Source organism: Corvus hawaiiensis, chromosome Z (assembly GCF_020740725.1).
Source record: "Corvus hawaiiensis isolate bCorHaw1 chromosome Z, bCorHaw1.pri.cur, whole genome shotgun sequence".
Classification (NCBI taxonomy): Eukaryota; Metazoa; Chordata; class Aves; order Passeriformes; family Corvidae; genus Corvus; species Corvus hawaiiensis.
Genome location: NC_063255.1, coordinates 60374283 through 60397293, shown reverse-complemented (window position 1 = coordinate 60397293; position 23011 = coordinate 60374283). Strand labels below are relative to the sequence as shown.

Below are 23011 nucleotides of genomic sequence, written 5' to 3'. Positions count from 1 at the left end.
CCGGAGGCCTGGCCAAGACGTGGGCGCAGCCCCAGGCAGCGGCAGTGCAACTGAGAGCAGAGGCGGCGGCGCGCGGGGAGCTGAGCAGCGTGGCCCGGCCCACGCGGCCCTGAATGCGACCCCGGGAAGAGCGCACAGGCACGAGCAGCCTCCACGGCCCCAGCAACCCTGGCAGCTCCAATGCAGGAGTGAGCGAAAACGAAAGAGAAAGCAAAAACGCAGCAAGATGGAAAACAGCAGCCACTCCGAGAAAGGAAAAAATCACCGTAGCTAAGGTTTTAGGAATAGTAAAATGGTATAATGTTGAACAAAATTATGGTTTTATAACAAGATGTGACAACCAAGAAGACATATTCGTTCGTAGAACTGCTATTAAAAAGAATAACCCTGAAAAATGCATCCCAAGTTTAGGAGATGGAGAAGTAGTAGAGTTTAAAATTGTGCAAGGTAGAAAAGGGTTATAACCAGTAGAGGTCACTGGGCCTGATGGTGTTTCTGTAAAAGGCAGTATATATGCTAAAAATCGTAGTCATGTTAGACAATAACCACATTATAAACAGTCCCTACAGTCTCCCTTTCCTAATCCCACCTTTCCCTTTTATCCTATATCCTATTACCCCCAGTGTATTCCCAATCCGTTTTTTCACCCATGGTTTCCCTCACAAAACCATGCCTTTGCCAATTGTTTCCCCAAAAATCCCTTTCCAATGCTGAGTGGGGAATGAAGAGGGGGAGGGAAGAAATTAACTATTGTTGTTTAGAGTTCCAACAGGTACAAATGGAAGAAACCCTCTCCTGCCTCAGTTTCCCCACAAAGCATGCCTGGAGAGTCCTGTCTCCCTTCTGTCAGCCTTAAGATGTTCCACAGAATCTGTTTGGACCTTTAAAGATTCAGGAGGGTGGCTTGTTTTGTTTTGAAACTGTCCTTGTTATCTCATGTTTATCCAGTTGTTTTCAATGTTAAGTTTTAAATCTCTTTTTGTTAAAAATAAACGGGTGAAATGTTGGGGTCTCCTCCCTCCGCCATGTAGCCCTGGGAGAGGGGCCCTGAGGGGACAGAGATGGGGTTTCCCTGCCCCTGTTCAGCCTCGTTCCCCATGGGTTGTTTTGTGTTCCCCTGCGCGGGCAAGGACCCTCGGGTCCGGTGACTGTAGCAGTTCCTGGGCAGATCCCGGCCATGCGGCTGGGGAAATAAACATCTCTGAAATATCTACCAAGAATCAGTCCATAGATATTTCTTTCCATGGGCCTCGCTGTCTGATACACGTGTTTCAGTATCCCCACTGTAACAGGAGCTCTTCCAGGCAATGTGTGCTTTCATTTTCCACTTATCTCTGTGAAGCTGTGAGCACTATTCTCAGTGCTAATCAACATAAGACTGTTTAACTTAAATCATATATATTGGTCTGAAAGCTAGGTATTTACAGGAGGTATTTCTTCTTTTCAGGTCTTCACTGTATTAGCCTTTGAAACTTTGCATCTCTTCTAGCTTTTAGGTGTCACACTAATATTCTCTTGAATGTATATTTTTGATTTTTAAGGAGTTCGACATATTCAATGGTACATTTGTTTATTCTTAATAGAAAAGATAATTATATCTTAATTGCTCCAAGTACACACAACTATGAGACACATAGTTTGAACATGTATATTAATACATTTTAGAACTACAGCAGAAACTGACTGTATACAGGTAAATAAGACCAACTCATCACTTTATAAATGTGGCCTGTGTGACATTGGTAAAATAATGTTATTACCACTTTAATATTTGGCAGCAGGAGTTTGAATACTGAACTTGGTGAAGGAAGGTAAGGTTGTTCTATATGTCCTCTACATTTTTATACTCTACTTACAGGGAATCTGCTGGAGTCTCTAAAATGACATGTGATCTCTGGGGATCATAAGAATTAAATCAACCTCCTGAGGCTTTCTCATTCCCTTGGGTCAGAATGCTACTTGTTATAGCCTTAAGCCAAACAGGTCTATTGTAGTGGTCAGTCTTTGTGTCTTGTCTTGTCCCTTTTCTGATAAAAAAAGGTTATGCCTAGAAGGTGTGATTTTTTCAATTGAAGGAGCTGAGTTAATTTAAATAACATATATAAATATATATTGAGTAACATATTTTAAAAATGAAATTACTACAGAATAGTTTTCAATCATGCTATGAGATTAGTTTAAATATTATTACTGAAAGTATTTTGAAAGTCATTTTTAGAGAGGCAATAAGGAACAAATAACTGTACTTTCATTGAATGCTTATTTCAGATGCTGAAATTATGTATGACATCATCTCTTTGTGTCTTTTTGCCCATTCATTCTGTTTTTTGTTGATTATGAGGTATTTGGGGTTGTAATACTTTCTCAGCCCTTTTACAGCATTAGGATCTGGCCTAACCTTAGGCCAGCAATAAATATTCTATCACGAAAGTAGAGTTCTTTAAGCTCAGTGTTCAGTTCTGTGAAATTTAGCTCTTGTTGTTCACAGACAGCTACAACATCTTCATAATGCTTTTGATTCTTTAGGAAACTAACCTTGTTTCAGAAAAGATTTTCTACTTCATTTTTGGTTTAATGCTCTGAGCCAAGTCTGTATGCCTTTCTGATCTACAAAACAAATGAGTTTCTAAGAACGCATCACTTGTATATAAAGACAGTTTCATATTGAACTACACGCACAATGCTACACATAAAATTGTTCTGTATATTACATTCTTCTATACATTTTTGGTTGGATGACCTGGCCAGCAGCTAAACACCACATAGTTGTTCAGTCCGTGCTTGCTCCCTTTCTGCAGTAAGACTGGGGAAAGAATAGGAAGAGGGAAAGTAAGAAAACCTGTGTGTTGGTAAGAACAGTTTAATAAAAGAAAGAAAGGGGAATAAATCCCCAAGGAATGTAGATCAATGCCTAGCCAGTCTCTGAGCAGCATCTACCTGACAGACAAACCACCATTCCCCTGAGATTTTATTGTTAAGTGTTGTAAGTGTGAAATGTCCTTTTGGTCACTTGCGGCCAGCTGTCCCAGCTGTGTTCCCTCTCTACATTTTGTGCATCCCAAGCCCACTTGCTGAGGTGACAACATGGGAAAAAGAAGACCCTGACACTGTGCCAGTGCTGCTCAGCGATGGCTGGTATGTTATCAGCACTGGTTTAGTTACAAATCCCAAGCGCTGCACCCTAGAAGCTGAGCTGTTAGAAGAAAACTCCATTTCTATTTGTGCTGTAAGATAAGCCAGGAGGGCAGAAGACTGGTGTGGTTAAATAGAGACCTTAGGCTCGAACTTATGACAAAAGAAGAGAGCATAGCATCTCTGGAAGGATGAACAGGTAACTTGGGGGGACTACAAAGATGTTGTCAAATATGTGGAGAGAATATTAGAAGGGCCAAAGCTAAACTGAACGTCAGTTTGGTCACTGTGGTTAAAGACTAGGTGATCCTGAAGGTCTCTTCCAAGCTTGATGATTCTGTGATCTCAGCCAGATGCAGCACACTGTTATTACTATTGTACAAAATACAGTAAAACTTAAAATTATCCATGACTTGTGAGCCATGGCCTCTGCTCTGAGATCTGCACCGGTGCAAGACTGAAATCTGGCTATACGTAGGTATGGTGCTAGCTAGCATCAGACTTTGGTTTGTCTTGGGAACATTAAGGTTTATTATGCTAGAAACAATAGTGTGTAAATTAACATGGTAATTACTGGAAAAATTTTTGCATTGCCTTGGTCATATGACATTACTTAGGGCCATTGATCAAATTGTGTAAATCCCAGGGTCAACAAGTGTCAGTGGTTTGGGATGTGAAGGCCTTATTAATAGTGTGCTGTCAGGGTCTTTATATCATCATGGCTTCTTTGAGTGTTTAATTAAATATGACCCTTTAATTGAAAGAAGACCTTTGTCTTTATACATCTCAAAACTGGCAAAAGATACAGTGCTAAGAAGTGATTACATGCTGAGGCCAAATTTAAAAACAATATATTCTTAAGAATAAATGTTTTAGGTAGTGAAAATAAAGTAAAAAGGCTTAGAATAGAGATATTTCAGAATTATATGTAACCCAACATCTGTAATGTGTACTATATAAATCATATGGTGTTGGTAGATAATTCAACAATTGCTACTGATTAAAAAGGACTAGGAACTTTAAGCTCATTTGGTTAGAATTTTAAGCTTTTTTTTTTTTTCCTAGTCAGATCAGTAGCAGTTGCACTGGTCTGACAAGAAGCAGTGTAGATTTGTTTCAGGAATTAATCAGGAACTCCTATTCTAGTTGGTTGGTAGCAGCTAAGTGTGTCCCACAGGAATAACTCTGACGATAACATCTAAGTTAGGAAAATGGCTTTATTAACAAAATATCCTCTAGAATTAACAGCAGAAAAAAAAAAAAACCAAGGAGAAAAATCTCAAATCCTAGTATTACTAGTACTAATAAAGGCATTGTTATATATCAGTATAGTACAGAAGTCATATACTGCATTGATTTCATTTTAGGCATTTTGCATCACCTATGCCTATTAATTTGAAAATAAACAATTTTGAAATACAAAAAGGGAAATGTGTTTGTTCAAAATCCTACACCTAGCTCCAGAATGCATTTGATCAAATTCTTAATCACAGAAACATCGTTAATGTGGCTTCACTACACTCATCAGCAAAACCTATGTTGCTTAACTCTTGAGTTTTTGTACTTTTCAGTTTGGAAATGGGTCTTTCAGTTTCTAAAACCTGTGTGGCTTGAGACTGAACATTTCTATATTGGAGCATGAACAGACATATAAATTAAATCACTAATAAGTAAACAATTTAGCACATGAATACATTAGTATACGATGGATGAGAAAATATCAGAAGAAAAAACAAAATCATAGGAAGACTATAATTTTTTAAGGAGCTTATTTAGTGATAAAATGCATATCAAAACATTATATCAACTTAATAACTTAGAGGAGGGAGGTTCAAAAATAGCTAGTCTCTCAGAGTCCAACTTCAAAGTCCATAAAGAAGCCTTATTTTTCACATATGGTTTGTGCTTCACATATGCTTTAGTGTATTTGAACTGCTCAAGGGACAGAGGAATTGAAGTGCAAGTCCTCCATATGTATGATCTACTGTGATTATATATAAAGTGTGTGCTTGCATATTAAAACCTATTAGTTGTAATTTTCTTTGATTTTTGTTTAAACTTGCTTTTTCCTTTTTCTTTTTTTCTAACTTTCTTTTTTAAAATTTTTTTTTATTTCTTTTGTTTTAAATTGCTGCTATAGAATCTTCAGTGTCTTTCAGGTACTTGTCTTTCTGGCACCTTCATTTCTGGAACTGTGGACTAAAAGACAATCACACTGCAGTTGCAGTTTCTGAGTTCCACTGTTGCTGTCAGCTTATTCATTCATCATGAACTTCTTTCAGAGTTTGGATATACCAATATACCAATTTATGTGATAATGTCAAATGACTATTGCCTGGCAATGTTTCAGTGTTTTCTAAGGCATTCGAGTGAATGTTTAACATTGTTTATTATCATGCTTTTTGTTTGTCATTACTTGTGGCCTTTCCATGTGGCTTTGCAGTTAATTTTCTTGGTATTTTGCTCCTTTAATTTACATTTCCTCTTTGCATCAGGTTACAAATGTGCATCTTGTAGAGTGATCACTTACGTCTGAGAGAAATCTCCTTTTAAAACGTGGGAAGCTGATTCAATTTCATTAAAAAGTAGGGTTGAACTTATTTTCCATTGTCAAATATGTGTTGCACGAGCCAATTTATTGTTAGACCATTTCAGATGCCACAAAAACATGTGATTTAACTGTATTGTTTTTCATAGTGGGTGCTTTTCTTTTTGAGGCTCCCTCTTCTCTTAGTCTATTTCCTTCCATGACCTTAGTCCAAGTTGCCCTAGATCCTTGCTCATTACATTTCAAGTTTCTTCATTCCTCTCAGCTCTGCATTTGCAGACAGGTCTATGTGTGAAATAGTTTGCTGGAAATTCTGTGGATGGAGGGACTCACACTTGAATTAGAAATCTGGACAAATTTCACTGTACCTCCTCTCCCCAGATTTGTGGTAGGGTATTTTTACTTTAAGTAATTAAATTTTATTAAATACAGAAAAATGTTAACTTGGGAAGTGGTAGGAAACAAACAAACAAATCTTGGAATTGGATGAGTCTTCTGTGCCTTTGTTGAAATATATTAGAAAATGCTCTCTAATGGCTGTTTCAGATACACTAGAGACTATAGAATACTTTACCCTAAATGCCAATAAACGGCTTCATAATTCTGTAGTCAGTTTCTATGAGATGATGGCATTCTATAGAAAAAGAATCTTCAGAAGCTGATCAGCTGCTGTTGAGATGTATCTTAATAAAATGAGCTCCACTAGGATTATCAAACGAAAATCATCTTCTCTCATTTTAAACTCAACCAAGGTGTCTGTGTTGACAATCACAGTTCTGTTTGAGTCATGGAAATAGAGTATTCGAGGCGGATCATCTGAAAATGGATTACTAGTCCTGTTTGTTAGTCAACAATTTTTAAATATACTTGTCTTACTCAGCTTTTGACAAAATCTTTGTGTCATAGTTGCATAAATATTAAACCAAAATAACTTCCGTTATAAAACTGATGACTTACACTGATATTTAGTGTTATTTCACTGAACCACAGGACTTAAGAAATAGGAAAGGTAGAAACTTGGTAGCCAGGACAGTTTTGAATTACCCTGTCTTGGTGGGAAACAAAATTTCAGGTTTTGAATAAGGAGGTGCACTGGTGTTTCTGCATGCAGAGACTGTCAATAAGCTTAAAAACAAAAACAAAAACAAACTAACAAAAAAACCCTACTCTATTTGACCACAGTAAAGCCTGACAGTTATGTTCTTATTTCAAGAACATTTCTGGTAGACTGGGTCAGGAGGGTATTTTGATTGATTCTGTGGAAGCTGTTTTGTCTTACTACTGATGGTATTTATAAGAATAGTTATTTTGCTAAAAACATAATAAAAAAATACCTACATTTAAGAACATTTTTTGGTTTACCATATTAATTCATATTTCATGTTCTAAGTATCCTGTAATTTAATATTCCAGCACATATCCTGTTGAACCAATAACACAGAATGATGATAACTCCCATCTAAATGAGCTTAGTCTGAATGATACTGTTTTTTCCATCTTATTTGTACTATAAAAAAAAAATCACAGTAGAGAATTTTTTGCTTATGTCTTCTAGACTCTAACCAGAGAGTTACACCGCAGTGTACAAGAGCTGAGAACAAAAATTAAACTGGCAAAAAAAATGGGAGGAATGAAAGCATGCAAAAAGGGTCTTTCCCAAGAATGTCTTCAGTTGGCAGCACCTATCCTTAACGTTTCAACTACTGATCTTTACGAAATACTACAAGAAGAAGATGATGAGGTACGTTATTTTAAGGACTTCAGTAAAGAAAGGTGTAGATGAGAAGATGCTGACTATATCCATCCTTGAGGAAAAGGATTTGGAGGTAAAGACTGAAATTTCATTGTGGAAGATGCAGCACAAAAATCAAGAAGGATTTAATCTAAATGAAAAGGTCAGGTTAGAGATTCATGAGGTGGCAAGACTTCAGGCATGCATAAGTATAAATATACTGCTTAGAGCATGTGTATCTAGAGATTATATTTAGTATTTCCCTTTTTCATTAGGCTATTTGGCAGGATTGTACATTTTAAATAGACTTCTGCATTAAAGAAAACAAAATCAGAATGTATCTTGGTGTGCTAGATTGATTTTGTTGATGCTTCCTGTCTGAATTGTGATACCTATTAAAGGTGTTTCTGGTAGACAGATGGTTTCTGGGTGAATTCATTGCCTTTTTTGTTGATTCTATCACACATTTTACTATGAAATATTTGGTAGTGTTTCATCAAATCACTCTATTAAATAGATGCAGTGATAGGATTTCTTATCCAGATTTATTTAGTCCTGCTCAAATAATATATGAAAAAGCCTGTACAGTTACTTTAGCAAGTGTCTAGCAGTTGGCCATTATTGGGTTGTAACAGTACTCTGGTGATGACTTAGATTTAGCCTTGTTGGAGCTTTATATTAAAGAGGTCACGAAAAGGGAGTTTTCATGTTGGTTAAATAACAGTGCATTGTATGTGTATGCACTGATATGGATTACACTCATGAATACAAATATAATGGGCTGATCCCTGGCCTGTTTACTAACATTTATACAACCCTATAAAGTGATTCACTTTGACAGAGTTGTTCCATGCTTATCTCATTCTCAGAGTAGTTTCTATGTCCTATTTCTTTTTGTTTCAGTCACTGTGAATATATGTGTAAAACACATAAACATACTTAACTATAAATATAAAATGAAGTTATAACACAGGTGATGAATTCAATCTACACATACACTATATATTCCATCTATCAGTGCATAGACTCAGGCACCTTTATGTTGGACTCATACAATTTAGACATAGATCACACTACACCAGTATATTCATATGAAAAGAACACGCCATGCACATTTCTAGGGGCATGAGCAGACAAGGATAGGTTTAAAAATTTAACAGAGCATTGATACTTGGTGGATATGCTTCAGATAATTAATTTTGCAAATGTGATTCCGACTTTCATATGCTGTGTATTTAATGTATACCCAGTTACACATTTCCTTTATTGCTCCTGATGTTTTTCTATTTTTAGGAAACAGCAAGGACAAAAATGGAATTTGAAAAAGATAAAGAATGGCTACAGCATATACAGAAACTTCTTGAAGTACAGGTGCTCAATTTATATCATCCCACAATGAATTGTAACTTTCTCTTCTGATTAGCTAAGTGTTTTTAGATTGTAATTAATACATTGTATTTTTAATTGCGGTGCCGTTGATGGTCTCAAATTACACTGTGATGAGGCAATGTGAAATCCTTGTTTTGTAGCATTTCCTTTTTATTTCTTTTAAAACCAGGGTTACTGCATAAAACTGAAGAGATGTTAATCAAGGATTTGTGACAGCTAACTTAACAGCTAACTTAAGCTAACTTAGCCAGTAAAACAGTGCTGGAGAAAACCAGTGCATATCTTGGCAAATGTGTTAATTGAATTATTGAAATGCAGTATAATCCTTGCTAGAGTGAAAATGATCCATTCTCTCATACCTCTTAGGAAAAAGAGACTTTTTTTTATGTGCCTTTAAAGTTACTAGTTGTTATGGACACCTGAGGAGTTCATGGGTTTCAGTGACCTTTTACTGTGGACCTGTTTCCAGTCAATTCATGTTTTCCTCATAGCCAGACAGCTGTTTATTATCGTGTCTTCTCACATTCTCTACAATATTTTCTACTGAGACCTCGAGCAGCTTGTTAGTGGGAAGTAAATATTGATTTGGCATCCTGTCAATGCAGAAAGAATGAAAAAATTTCCACCAGAGGCCCCTCAAACATTTTCCTATCGACATTTTCTGGGCAGAGAGGAAAGCTGCATAGAGGATGACAAGTCTGAGACTAGCAGAAATCCCTGAGGGGTCCATTGAGACTGCTGCTGTGACCTGTGTGATACTTTTTCTTCTCTTTCAAGTCTTTTTTTTTAATACACACAGAGTCTGCTGGGATGCTCCCCTCTTGTAAGTGATCAAGGGCAGTTTATTGGCAGGTGAGAGCCCAGCTTTTCTAGCCATAGTCAGCTTTTGTTTGGACATCACTGACAACATACACTGACTCTTGAAACTTTTCCATTTTATTTTTAGTTGTCTCTTTTATTTAGATGATGGGCAGCTGATGTCTGGAAAGAAATAAAACTTGATTTATAAATCTAGTGCTCCTAATGCATATTCACTAGCATGGGTCCATTAACGATGTAGTTAATATCAGTTAAGAATGTGAATGATTGAAAATATTTTGAAAGCCATTTCAAAGGAACATTCACATCACATTTATGTATTTTACCATTAACAGCTTTTGTGTCAAGATTGTATCCTGTGACCAGATTTTGTAAGAAATGACAGATTTTCCCTCTTTCATTATCAAAACTTACTACTACTGCTTAATTGCTGCAGCAGAGAAGATAGAAATATCAGTGTGCTTTTACTAGCTTTGTCAGAAAAACTGGCGTTTTAATTAAACCTCATAATGCTACATGAAACTCAGCATTAAAAGCACAATTATTTCTATTCATTTAATTGCCATAATTTTAAGAATTTTTAAAAAATTATAAATTTCAAGATTCTGTTCATATTATGGTCTCCAAAATATGAATCAGTTCCATGGAATACAATGAAGACTTCTTGTTCTGGTTTTTGTTATTCTTTGGTAAATCGCTAAAAAACACTAAGCAGAATGTTATCACTTCTCTTCATCTGCTATAGACAGACAGCAAAAACCAGGGGAGGGAGAGTGAAGGAATTATTGAATGAAACCAGGTATATTAAGATTGCAAATGTTACATAAGGATAGAAGAGCTCATTGCTCTTAGCCGTGTACATTTGTGTACAAGTTAATAATGATTTTCAGTGATTTTTGCTCCATCTTGTGGGGTTCCTCAGAAGAAACACTGAGTGTAGAAGTAATTTTTGGCAAGCAGACCATGTTTAGAATTGCAAGAGGATTATAGAGGTTTTGGGGAGCAGCCAGCTCTGCTTTTCATTTCTGTCCATACTAAGGCACATAGATGGAAATGGTTAAGATTTCTTCATGTATTTGAGAGCAGCTCATGGAACAGCTCTGTGCCCTTTAAAATGCTTTACTCATATCTTGCAGACTTTGGTTGTGGTTTCTTTTAGTAAGCTTTGGTAATATTTCTGATCAGCAAACTAAAGCCCATGGTGAAATGTAAGCTTTCTGCAGGATTTTGCTCATAAGACTGCCTGCCAAGTGTTACGTGTTGGCACACTGTGTTACCCATTTGCATCTTGAACAAAGATGCAGGATTGCCCTTTTCTGTTATTCTGAGTAAATGTTCAGTGGAAAATTGCATCAGATCACTTAATATTGCAGTTTGATATAGTGTCTTTTTGTGCCATTGAGCCAGGACTTTGGAACATAATTGCCCAGCAGTATTGATTTAATTGCCTAGGTTTATTTGTGGACTCCTAATTATTGACTGGAGGTAAATTTAATGGAGAAACCTTTATGAACACTGGGAAACTGCTGCTGTTGCTGTTATACATAATGAACTGCATCATATCCCTTTAGATCATTCTTCAAGCTAATTTTATTCCACTGTGACAGTACGATAACATTTAAAATGTCATAGACATTTTATTTTTATTACTGACATACGCCATTTTACTGCTGCACTAGAGTTTTGGGGGAGACTGAGTACTAGTTGCTTTTTACTGTCATTTTATAGATTCCCCTAAAGTGTAATGATAAAGGATATCACACCTGTTTTCACTTCATCTGTACCTTTGTTTTCCATACTCTTATTACTTGAAAAAATCTAATATCTGCCAGCTTTACAAGAATATTAATATTTTAGTTATAAATACTTTTGCATTCCTGAAACTCACAGATACCAGTCAGAGTTTGTGTCCTTATTTTATCAACTACTATGTGAAGAAACTACACCACTGCTAAGAAGCTTATGATTTGAAAGAGACATCTCTGCATAGGGATGTTATTATGTAAATAAGAATCATATAATAGGAAAGTACAGTCATATATAAACTTGGAAGAGCTGGTAAAAATCACTTGTTGTCTCAATCTACATCTTGAATGGCCAAGAAGTGGGTTTTTTTCTGTTGCCTCTCTCTATTTATACAGTAACAGCCTAGATTGTTCTCACTAAAGAATGAAAGAATAAAAATAAATCATCTCAATAACTGACACTGGGATAAAAGGAAAAGGTTCTCGGGCCTGTGAAGAACCTATATGTGGAGAGTTTTCACGAGTGCGTGGAGATACCTGCTACCTGCACATGTGTAGAGGCATCAGACTAATTACACATTACTGTTTGGGCTTGGGAGAGGTCTCACATTATAGACCTTTGAGCTTTTAGCAGTTTATAATATTTGGGGGGGAATAAGTATGATTATCTCAATATGTATGTGTGTTTACATCTTGCAAGGCGAGTGATAAGGCTTTTACCCACTTTATCCCTCACATCTGAGTGTGTCTGTCTTATTAATTGAGCCTGGCTCTGTATAGAAGCACTCTCTTCTCATCATCATAAACACTCCCCCTAAAAACTCAAACAAAACAGCAATCTTCTCTAGCTTTTTCCCATCATAGGAAATTTACATAGATAAGCCAAGAGGATGACTTCTTCTCATGTAACTTAAACATGAATTTCTTATAGCACCCTTGGCTTTCATTCTCTGTGACTTATTTTAAGGAACGCCCATCTCAGAACAATCTGTTAATAATTTTGTGTGTCAGTATAGCACGGTAGCCCAATCCAGATTACTGCCTGAAGTCTCCAAGAATTATTTTTTAATAAAATGCAAATCATCTGCCAAGTTTTCCAAGCAGTGAAGCAAATGACAGCATTGATTTAGCATGTCCCTGTGAGATCTATAGTAGCACTTACCTTTCCTCCCTCCTCATGCCCTCCTTGGGATATCACATCTCACATAAACAAAGCTGCTTAATAAAATCTTTCCTCTCATGATTTCATTATGGATCTAAAAGTCATATTCCAATTGTGAAAACATCAGAAAGTCTCCCTCTCCTTCTATTGTGTGGACACTGTTTGTATAGCACATCTCCGGAATAGGGTGTGGAACAGTATATTAACTAATCGCCAGTAAGGATTTTCCCCAACCTCTTTTTATGATTTGCACTGGCTTCTAAATGCATATTTCTATTGCTGTCATCTGGGAATGGACACTAACAGCCATAGCTGTTTCCTTCCAAATTTCTTGGCTTGTGACTCGCCTGCTTTGCTTTTATTAGTCTCTCCCCAGTCTGTGTGTGTCGTTGAAGAGGTCACACCCAGAAACATGTATTCACCCATGCACAAATACCTGTGCACACTCACCACTGCCACCATCACCAGGTGCTTCACCTGCACCTTAAAAAGCAGCACCAGCACAGTCTGAACCACATCCTAGGTACCATTAGCACTTATATCAGGTCATGATTTTCTTCTCATTATGAGAATAAGAGCTTAGTCCTGTGCACTGACAATCCGTTATGGTATAAATCTATATTTTATCTCATGCGCACAAACAAAACCACGTTGTATCACTCATCCTGAACTGAAAACAAGGAAAAATTGGCTTGGCACTCAGGGCAAGAATACATATAGGCACCTATGTGTTTATATAATGATGTCTATGCAGCCACCACAAAGCAGAATAAGAACAAAGAATAAGACAAAAAACAACAATAAAGTGAGGCATTTATCTTTTTTTAAAATTGCGACTTCTATTTTTTAGTGAAATTAGGATGTTTTAGTTATTGGTCTTAGTGTCTAGTTTTATTTCATATTATTTTTTGTGGCTCATCTAATTCAACCTAAGGCATGTCTGCAGTGTGTTTGAATAGTTTTTGTTGGGAAAATGTATTTTATACTGATGATCCATATGGTGAGGTTTGAAATAGTTGTAACCACTAATTTGTATATTCCAAAACCTAAATACTTTTATTTTTATGCTAACACATTTTAGAGTTTGGGAAGCAGAAGACAGAGTGTAATGCTACACTCTGCAAATGGAGATGTTATGTCTCATTAGAACAACAACATTGCCTTGCATTCATTATAAGGCTTTTCACTGGCAGATCGGTGTATATTTATGCACTTGTGCTGACAGAGACTCAGTCATGTGGTGTAAGGTCAATAAATATTACTAGTTTGCTTTTTACAGAAGGGATCTCCAAAAGAAGCAAACTTAATTTCAGAATAAGTAGATGAGAGAAACAGAATTAACTGTCACTATTTCTGAGTCTTTAGGATCATCTTACCTTACATTTATCAGATATCTATCTGATAAATTGTATAAGAAATATGCCTTTCATTCATATAGCTCTCTACTATCAAAGAAGAAATTTGTAAATCTGGAAAGTCAAATCAATAAATAAAATTCTTTAAATCCACATGTAGTTTGCACTTTCAGATGTTGTGAAATCATACAGATCAATACTACTTCTGTTAAAGCCTACCATAATGTACTGATTTAGGATCGCCACTGTTAATGGTCAGTTAAATGGGTTGTGGCACAGATAATTGTAAAACATTTAAAAGAAGTATCATTCTGTATTAAAATACCTAATTATCAGTGGTAAAAACAAGCTTTCACTCCTTCAGTGCACACTTGGCACTCACTGAACTTCCAAAGCCTTCCCCAAGAATATGGCAGGTTTAGAAGCTGGGATGAATGCTTTAGAGTAGAGATGACTTCAACAGTTGTGAAGTTCTGGGGAGAAATGTAAAGGGAAGTTTCCCAGGATAGTGGCAGAGCCATCATTAAAAGTAAATCTGACAGGCTTGTATTAAAGATGAAGACTCTAGAGATCATCCAGTTCTGAATGTCTATACAGAGAGAAAACCAGAGAGAAACAGACAGCATTTTCTCTGAAATCAACAAATGTTGAAAGAATGGCATAATGTTCCACTTTCAAATGCTCTTGATTTAAATGAATTACTTAAATGGCAAGAGTTCTTGAAAGATCACTTTGCTATGACATGGAAGCCACAGAGAGTAGTGAGCAGCAAGTAAAATGTAGTCAGAATGATACGAGCCAGAGACATCAATAAGAAACCATTCATCTCAGGCACAACATTAAGGAGGTGAAATGTATCAGAAATTGATGTAGTCAAGCTAGGCAAGAAGAATTAGAGACTTTGAGGTAATGATACAATGTTCTCATAAAAGACATACCTAGAAGAAGAGGGAGAGAAATTAGAGTGAACAGGATGCTGAAGTCAATGTTTTTAAAGCGTAGTAGCAAGTGTCCCAGAATTTCAGGTAAGATTATGTCTTATATTACACTGAATAGATTTCTGCTCAGTGAGTTCAAACCCTCTATTCCCCAAAAAGTCATCACAATAGCACACAGGAGAAAGCTGACAGGTATAGATGTCTTCTAGAAGATTCTTACCATACACATAAGTTATTTTTGACAGATGGAGACATGTCTGGCCAGCAAGTACCAGCCTTTGAAAACCTCCTTTCCTGTAGAAAAGGGAGATAATACATATCGTTGTCTTTTTCCTGTAACTACAGAACGACTGTTGAGCAACATGTAGGATTGCCACTATATCGCTTCACAATACATGCCTTCTATTAACAAGATTTTCCCTTTTTAGATATTTTTTCTGACTTGTTAGTAATTTTAAATATCAGTACGTAGATTCAAGTCTGCATATCACTTCAAATGTTACATTTTGTATTTGATGCACTTTTATGTCTGGGGTTTTTATTTGTTTCTTTTATATTTTTTGTTTCATGTCTATCTAGGAAACGAGCACTACTCTATCTGGTGCAAGTACCATACAACTTTCTCTTTCAGATAGAATAAAGAAGTGAAAAAATGAAATTAGCACAGGAATACTGAAGTGTGGAACTAGACAGGAGTTCCAGATAGAAAAGTGTTGCTTTGAACTACGGTTGTGAAAAGCAGAAAATGATGATTGGCCTGTTCCACTGGCTGCTATATTTTACCTTATTTATTTCTGGTGGCTTCATAATGTAAAATTATCTCTCCTTCTGAATGCGCTGTTACTTCTGTTGTGGTACTGACCCTTCAGTCACCACTGGTCTCACCATGTGTTCAGGAAGCTGACAGAGCCCTGTGAAAGCTGTTACAGACTTTTCAACAGTGAAGGAAAACTGTCCTGTTCTGTGGCACAGCACTGGCCACTCTGGATGGAGCTGCCACAACCACTGTTCTGTACCACCTCTAAAAATATTTCCCAGTGAACAGTGCACTGATACACCAAGACTTTGAAAGAAAACCTCTTTATGCATTAAAGCTATGGCACTGAAAATTATACCAAATCTCCTTCGAAGACATTGGTTGTACAAATGCATCTTTATATAAGAGAAGTTATAAAAGAGGTTTTATTTTTTTCTCTGTAGATATATCAATACAATTTTTTGGATTAAAGTTTTAGAGAGGCAGACATTTGTGTCCTATTCCAGTTTACGCAATTGGAGGTTTGGGATTTTACTTTAAGAGGTTTTCTTGTGGTTTCATTTGTTTTGTTTTGGGGTTTTGTTGTTGTTTGTTTTGGGGGGTTTTGTTATTGTTTTTTTAATTATTTACAAGGTTTTGTGTGTGAGTCTAAGGCAATTTGCTACAGCAGTGAGAATTATACTGGTCGTTCTGTGTCACCCTCCTGAGAGTAGTGAACTTACACTCATACACTACCATTTCTGGATGCCCTAGAGGTGACTGTAACCTTTTATTGATCAGCTGATTGAAGATAAATGACAGAGATGCTGGTACTGCAGTTTACATCATTAACATGGTCAGTAAAGCATGAATTGTTCAATAAGGAGTTTATCTTTTTTCATTTTACACTGCTCTTTTATCATTTTTATGATAGAGAGCAAATTTTCAGACACTAACCAGGCAGATGAACTTTAAAGATCAGATATGTGTGTGTGGTAGTTGTCAGAACTAAGTGAAATCTGATAGTTTAAAGATATTTAATAAATGTCTTTCACATGAAGAAAATAAAGTTCAATGACCATTTTTTCTTACTCTATTTCTTTTTCAGTTTCCTTTTGCCTCATACTTAATGGATGCCATACTGGAAAAATTAAATGAGAAGAAGAAATTGGTAGAAGAATACAGTTCTCTCATGAAGCACACTCTATGATATTGCTAGGATTTATCCAATGTGTGACTAAAATGTGTGCTGTTTCCTCATGTCTTTTCTCATAAACTGTCAATATGCATGTTCAATACATACACAGAAACCATGAACTAATTAATTGTTGAACAAGAGGAATTAATTAAATTCCTATTAGAAAGCAGGGTTGGTATTTGATTCTTGAAGAGAAAAATTGCTAAAAATCAATGCAAAGTTCAAAATCATTTTCCTTTAGATGCACTGGCAGTGAACACATGTGCAGGCTTTGTAGAGAGAGGATGTCTTTGTTATGACTAATACACATCTGTACAATTTTGAAAGAACAAAAAGCAGCTAAGTAACACCTAGTTGTTCTAATCACAACAGTAGAAGTAGGATTTACAGAGGAACTGGGGATATCGCTGGGATTTTGAATACCTAATTTCTTTTAGCTTCTTTGTAAAGCCCAGCTTTCTGATATGTGCTACATAAAAAGATACGCTTTTGTGTTGGAAAAATTGAATGACTGTAGAATAAAAATATTCTGTGTGGAGTAATACTGGAAAATCTGTATTTGCTTCTGAGTGTATTGGAGCATAATGTGTGCAATGTATTTTTAAAAAATCAATAAAATAAAGTTTTTTCTATTACGGCTTTTTTTACTAGTAGATCCAGTTCTTTCTCAGCTAAACAACTAGCTGCAAGCTCTCTTACCTTAGGAAGTGGTGTAGAGTTTTAATCGGTTATTTCCACCAAGGTTTCTCTGGCAGTACTAACAAATAATTGCTGCTTCTTCACATTTTTGATCTTAAGGGTTTTATTCCTCTGGACCAGCCCAGCTGAAAAAAAAAAACCAAGACACAAGTTTATGAATTCATGTGTTAATAATGTTTCTTATATATGTCTCATCATTTGTGAATATCATTTTGGTTTACAACAGATATCATTATCCATATTGGGTAGGGAATCAGAAGAAAGATCCACTTGGACTAAGTTCACTTAACTGAAGCATGAAACAGAGATTTTCTTCATGGCAGTCAGTGCTTTTCCTAGGATGCAATGTTGTATCTCCTAATTTATGGAGTTCACTATTTGGTGTCTCTGAGAAAAGGAAGACCGGCTCAGTTGCACCTGGTGAACAGAGGAGCTTGTGAGAATTTTTATTAGAATTAGAGAAAGTAATGCAAACATACTCTGCCTGCGCCTGTAAATTAAGACTGGGAACTAGGCCTGTAAAAAAAACCTGCCACATCTTTCAGAATGATTGACCACCACCTTTTTCAATGCAAGAAATAAGGGCCATCATATGAAACTGTGTGATATTTTCAAAGCAAGCAAAAGGAAGCCACTCACATGCAAATGAAACTGAGCTGTGGGAACCATTTCCCTCAGGGTTTTACAGAAGCTAAAAATTGACATGGACTCCAATGCAAATAAAATAATGACAACAAAAATTAAGGGAGATAAATTCATCAAAACATGTGGAAACCGTGCTCTTATGTTTTTCAGTAATTCCAGCAAAATGTATTTTAAAATAATTTCAACAAAACATCCATTACAGCTTAGTGTAAAGAGCTTCAGGAAGCCAAAGCTCTCTGAAAACTATCCCCATTGTCTTCACGTCCACATTCCCAAACACCCACTGCTGCAAGTCTGATCTTGGTGCTGATCTTTAACACTTGATGATCTTTTGTCGAAGTGAAAATGCAGGGAGCATCAGCTAATTCCCATAGAAAATATGCCTCAAAAAGAGGGAATTTTCCCGACTACTAACTTTTTTTCATAACTTTACATCTTGCTTTTCTGCCCCTGCAAATTTCTATATCTCCTGGGCAACTGGGTAGGAAGAGACCTCTTTTCTTGGTGCCAAAATAAACAAGAATGCTGCAGAACCAAATTTTTGTCTACTTCATCTCAAAAGAGAGAGCAAAACGAAATCCATACACCCAGCTGGAGACAGATTTACGCACAAATGTTCCTGAAAGTATAACACTGCTAGTCTTTCTGCAAACTGTGCTGGAAAGTTTGCCAAATATCTTTGAAGAGCTTTCTTAATATTTTAAAGGTATTTTATTGGTATTTTCGTTCAAAATTATTTTCTTCTCTAATTTGAAGTAAACAAATGAAAATGGAAATACCAGTCAGCATTTTTCAGAGAAAAAGAGTCATGCAGTTTGAGAGATATTTGTAAGGACAGCAAAAGGGATGGTGCTCCAAAGAAAAAAAAATTTTTTTCCTTTTGCTTTCAAAAATGTTGAATTCTGCCTGTAATGAACATACTTGTTTTTACTGCTTATTTGATCTTTACTGCACCAGCAGAGAAGGAGATGGTCTCTGAAATAAATCTTTAACACTGTAACAGGACTAAAATTAATTATTTTGGTTATATTATATGAATATTTAAGGAATCTCCTTACACTAGAACCAAGTTTGTTACACGTGTTGCAAACTTAGTGAAGAACTGATTCTGATTTGGGGAAAAGCATTAGTTCAATGCTTCCAAGATGATATTGCTAGCAAAGCTAAACATTAAATATATTAAAGGCAGTGCTGTTTTGTAATAACTATGCCTACGGATATCCAGAAAATCCATTTAGTCTGTTTTTCTTTTGTTAAGGTCGTTTTCTCTCCTGGTGCTGCCTGATACGACCTCTAGATGGCAAACTTTCCCAAAAAATGGGCTCGGTGCTTTGATTCCCTACAGCCATTGAAATACTGAGTCAGACAGGCCTGTCCCTCGGGCAGCAACAGCTGACGTCTGCGCGTGTGAAATAAATGGGCAGTTTGCAGTCATTATGTACGGTGAGACAAGGGTGAGGCCCTGAAATATAGCCATTTTTGTATTTATACATATACATATATATAAATTTATATGTGTATATATATACAAACACACGTATGTGTATGTGTGTTTATGCACATACGCATTAAATATGAAATACGTGGAGTTGTATGGTGCTTCAAAGTTGTTTAAATGTTTAACCCTTTCAAAAATCTTTATTATGCTCTAGCAGGTCCACGGGAGGGTGTGAGAGACTGAAATGTTAATTGTTAACACCTCAAGCAATCGGGTGTTTTGCTGTCGATTCTCATGGAAACAACCCATGTGCAGGAGGTGTGAGCACCAGAGGATGACCGTGACAAATCAACCTTCTTGCTTAGCAAGAAGCTGGGGTTTGAGCTACATAAGGGGCTGATAAGCAGATCCTGCAAGATGGAATAATGCTTTTAATTCTACCAGTGTTGTCCCTTACACAACTGGCTCAGTTGTAAAACTCTCCTCCTGCCTCCCGCCAGGGGAAGATACTGGGACATTCACATTATTCAACCCTGCTGGTGGAGCATAATTGGCTCTATTATGCTGATGTGAGAGAAGTGTCATAAACCATCAAAGACCCCCAAAATGCCCCCAGACTCATTTCTGGGGCCTTGCATCAGAGGAGTGGGCATGATCCAGTGTTACAACATGATTCACAGTGTTGCATCAGACAGTATAAAAGTCCCCATCCCAGGGGAAATACCTGGGTGGTCCGCCTGACCTTGAGTGTGTATTAACCCATTGAACTTCGTGTTTCACGGTCTTTGCCCACCCCAGATTGATAAAGACTGTGACAATCACTTCAACCAATGGACATCGAAATTGCAACAATCAAGTCTCATTTCTGGATCCACAGGTGGTGATGTTTTTCTATCATTATCCTTTCTTTCTTTTTCTTTCTCTCTTTCTTCTCCTAACTTTTTCTCAAAATATATTTTAAGCCAGACTGAAAAGTTCCAGCCAATGCCTTGGTAAGTGCCCTGTTGTGTCTGGATAGGTTGAAGTTGGCTAACTGTAAGTTTGCTAAGTTCAAGTTTGTGAAGTGCCTTACTTACTTGGTTGCTGTTTTAAATTTTGCCATGTACCTTCTTCTATTTTAATGCTCCAAAGTTTGCAAGTAGAGGTTTGTTGTTGAACCTTCTGAGGGTCTTGTTGTTTCTCCTGCACATTGCACAGAGTGAATTAAAACCTGCCAAGGGGACCAGGGCAGACTGAGAGCCACAAAGGTAATCTGAGGGCTGGAGCAACTTTCCTGTGAAGAAAGGCTGAGAGAGTTGGCGTGGTTCAGTGTAGAGAAGAGGAGTCTCTGGGGCGTTGTTAGAGCAGCCTTCCAGTGCCTAAAGGGGGCCAACAAGAGGGCTGGATAGAAAGGGTATGTAGTAGTAGGACAAGGGGGAATGGCTTTAAGCTGAAGGAGAATGTGTTTAGGTTAGATATTAGGAGGAAGTTCTTTACTGTGAGGGTGGTGAGGCACTGTCACAGGTTGCCCAGAGAAGTTGTGAGTGCCCTGTCCCTGGAATTGTTCAAGGCCAGGCTGCTCTGAGCAACCTTCCTCTAGTGGAAGGCATCCCTGCCTGCAGCACGGGGTTTGGAATGATGATCTTTAAGGTCCCTTCCAACCCAAACCATTCTATGATTTTGTACTCTAAAATGTAAAAATTAAAGCATCTGGCAATAGTCACTTCTCACAGTATGTTTCTGTAGTGCCATCTGTTTAACCTACACAAATCCTAATTTACCTTGATAGGAATAAAGATGTGAGTCTTTCTAAATGTAGATCTTTTACACAAGTGAGAGCCATTTTCTTCTGTACTGAGAATTCTGTTAGAGAAGGCACTGTGTGTATCTCCCCAAGTGCCTCTGGACTTCCACACTGTCTGAATGGGTTGCAATTTTCAAGGCTAGGTATCCTAACAGACTGAAGTGTAAGTGTAAGACCTAATAGTCACAATAAAGAGGAGTTCAGGGAGAGATTTAAAACATCTCAAAGTATTCATGTAGCCATCATGTAAGACCTCATTTTTTGTATTCTTGAAAATAAGAAACCTGTTTGAAGCAGTATTTTTTTCTCTGTAGTGTCTGTGTTATCATACATACAGTAAGGATCTATTTTTGAGGTTACCTGAGAGATTTGAGAATTCCCAGCGTGTAATTATTTGAAAGGTCTTGTAGCATCATAAATGATTATGCTGGGAGAGAGCTGGGAACACTTCTTGACTTCTGCTATAATCAGACATTTAATAATTAGACATTAATGAATTTGTGTTCTTGGGTATGTTAAGTTTTTGGTTTTTATCTTCAGGAATGCAGAAAGGCTATGAGTCAGGAAGTCTGTATTTTAATTCTGTCATTCCTTCAGCTAGGTTAATTCTCTTTTCTGTTTCACTTTTACAACTGAATTAATATCTAGCTACACTACAAGCTAAATATCAGAAGGAAAACAGAAGCTAATTTCCATAGCTGTGTGCCGTTTACACAGTTTGTACATCACCACTGGATTGCTTCATGTGATTTAAAATATGTACGTAACTAGTACATGAAGGGAATTTAACTCCAAATGGGTCAAGAGCCAGGTAAGCAAAGGGCCCAGCTCTTTGAGGATATTGACTCAGTATCTTGGTTTTAAGATCAAGGTAACAACCTTTCTGAGATAAATGGAGATGTATTCACATATTGCTCAGATATATGTAAGTCCAGCATTCTGTGAGGGTTACTTTACAGCATGTTTATCAGGCTGGGGAAATTTAAGTCTCCTGTCTCTGTGAAAGAATAAGCTTATCAGATTAAGAGCCTATTTGGAAATCTCTATCAGACGGTATAAAAGAGAGGTTCAAGTGACTCTGACCTATTGAACTTATTGCAGAGCACGGATTTGACATTTTTCTGGTACAGGAAGACTCCTTTGGTAAAGGAATCACACAGCAGTATCTGTAATTCAACAAATCCTAGGTTTTGAAGGATGACAGAGTTCCTTCATGATTTCTTGTTGTGGAGCAAAACAGAACTTGTAGCATAAAATACTTCAATTTGTGTTTAAAAGCAGTACTCAACCTGGGCTGAAGAAATTATGTGATTGACAACCCAGCAGAGTAGGCCTATGATGAAGAATTCTCACAGCTCAAGATTTCCCATTGAAATTTTCTAGATTCAGTTTCAAATCCTGGTATTTATGAAGTCAGAAAAAAAAAAAATCCCACCATGGTGGTAATCAAGACTGTGAGCTAGACAGAACTTGTAAGTCATGGTGTGCATGTGGGGACAAGGGGCATGAGTAGACCTCAAGCCTTACAGTGCATCTTTGATATATCTTTGCACATTGTTCTTTCTGCAGAAAAACTGTTTAAAATATGTGTTGAGTAATAACCTCAGTATGTGATGATAATTATTGAAAAGGTAGTGCTATTTCCTTATTCTATTTGATCTTTCTCTAGTTATACATGCACAGACTACATTT

General features: G+C 36.8%; 1 protein-coding gene across 1 annotated transcript in view; it reads left to right on the top strand.

The window, feature by feature from the left end:
• CNTLN (centlein) overlaps window positions 1-17340 on the top strand; it is a 189935-nt gene extending 172595 nt beyond the window's left edge. The window contains 3 exon segments of the mRNA XM_048292410.1: window positions 7236-7421; window positions 8706-8783; window positions 16665-17340. Coding sequence (XP_048148367.1) covers window positions 7236-7421; window positions 8706-8783; window positions 16665-16766 — 366 coding nt within the window. The 3' untranslated portion in view covers window positions 16767-17340.
• The last annotated feature ends 5671 nt before the right edge of the window (window positions 17341-23011 follow it).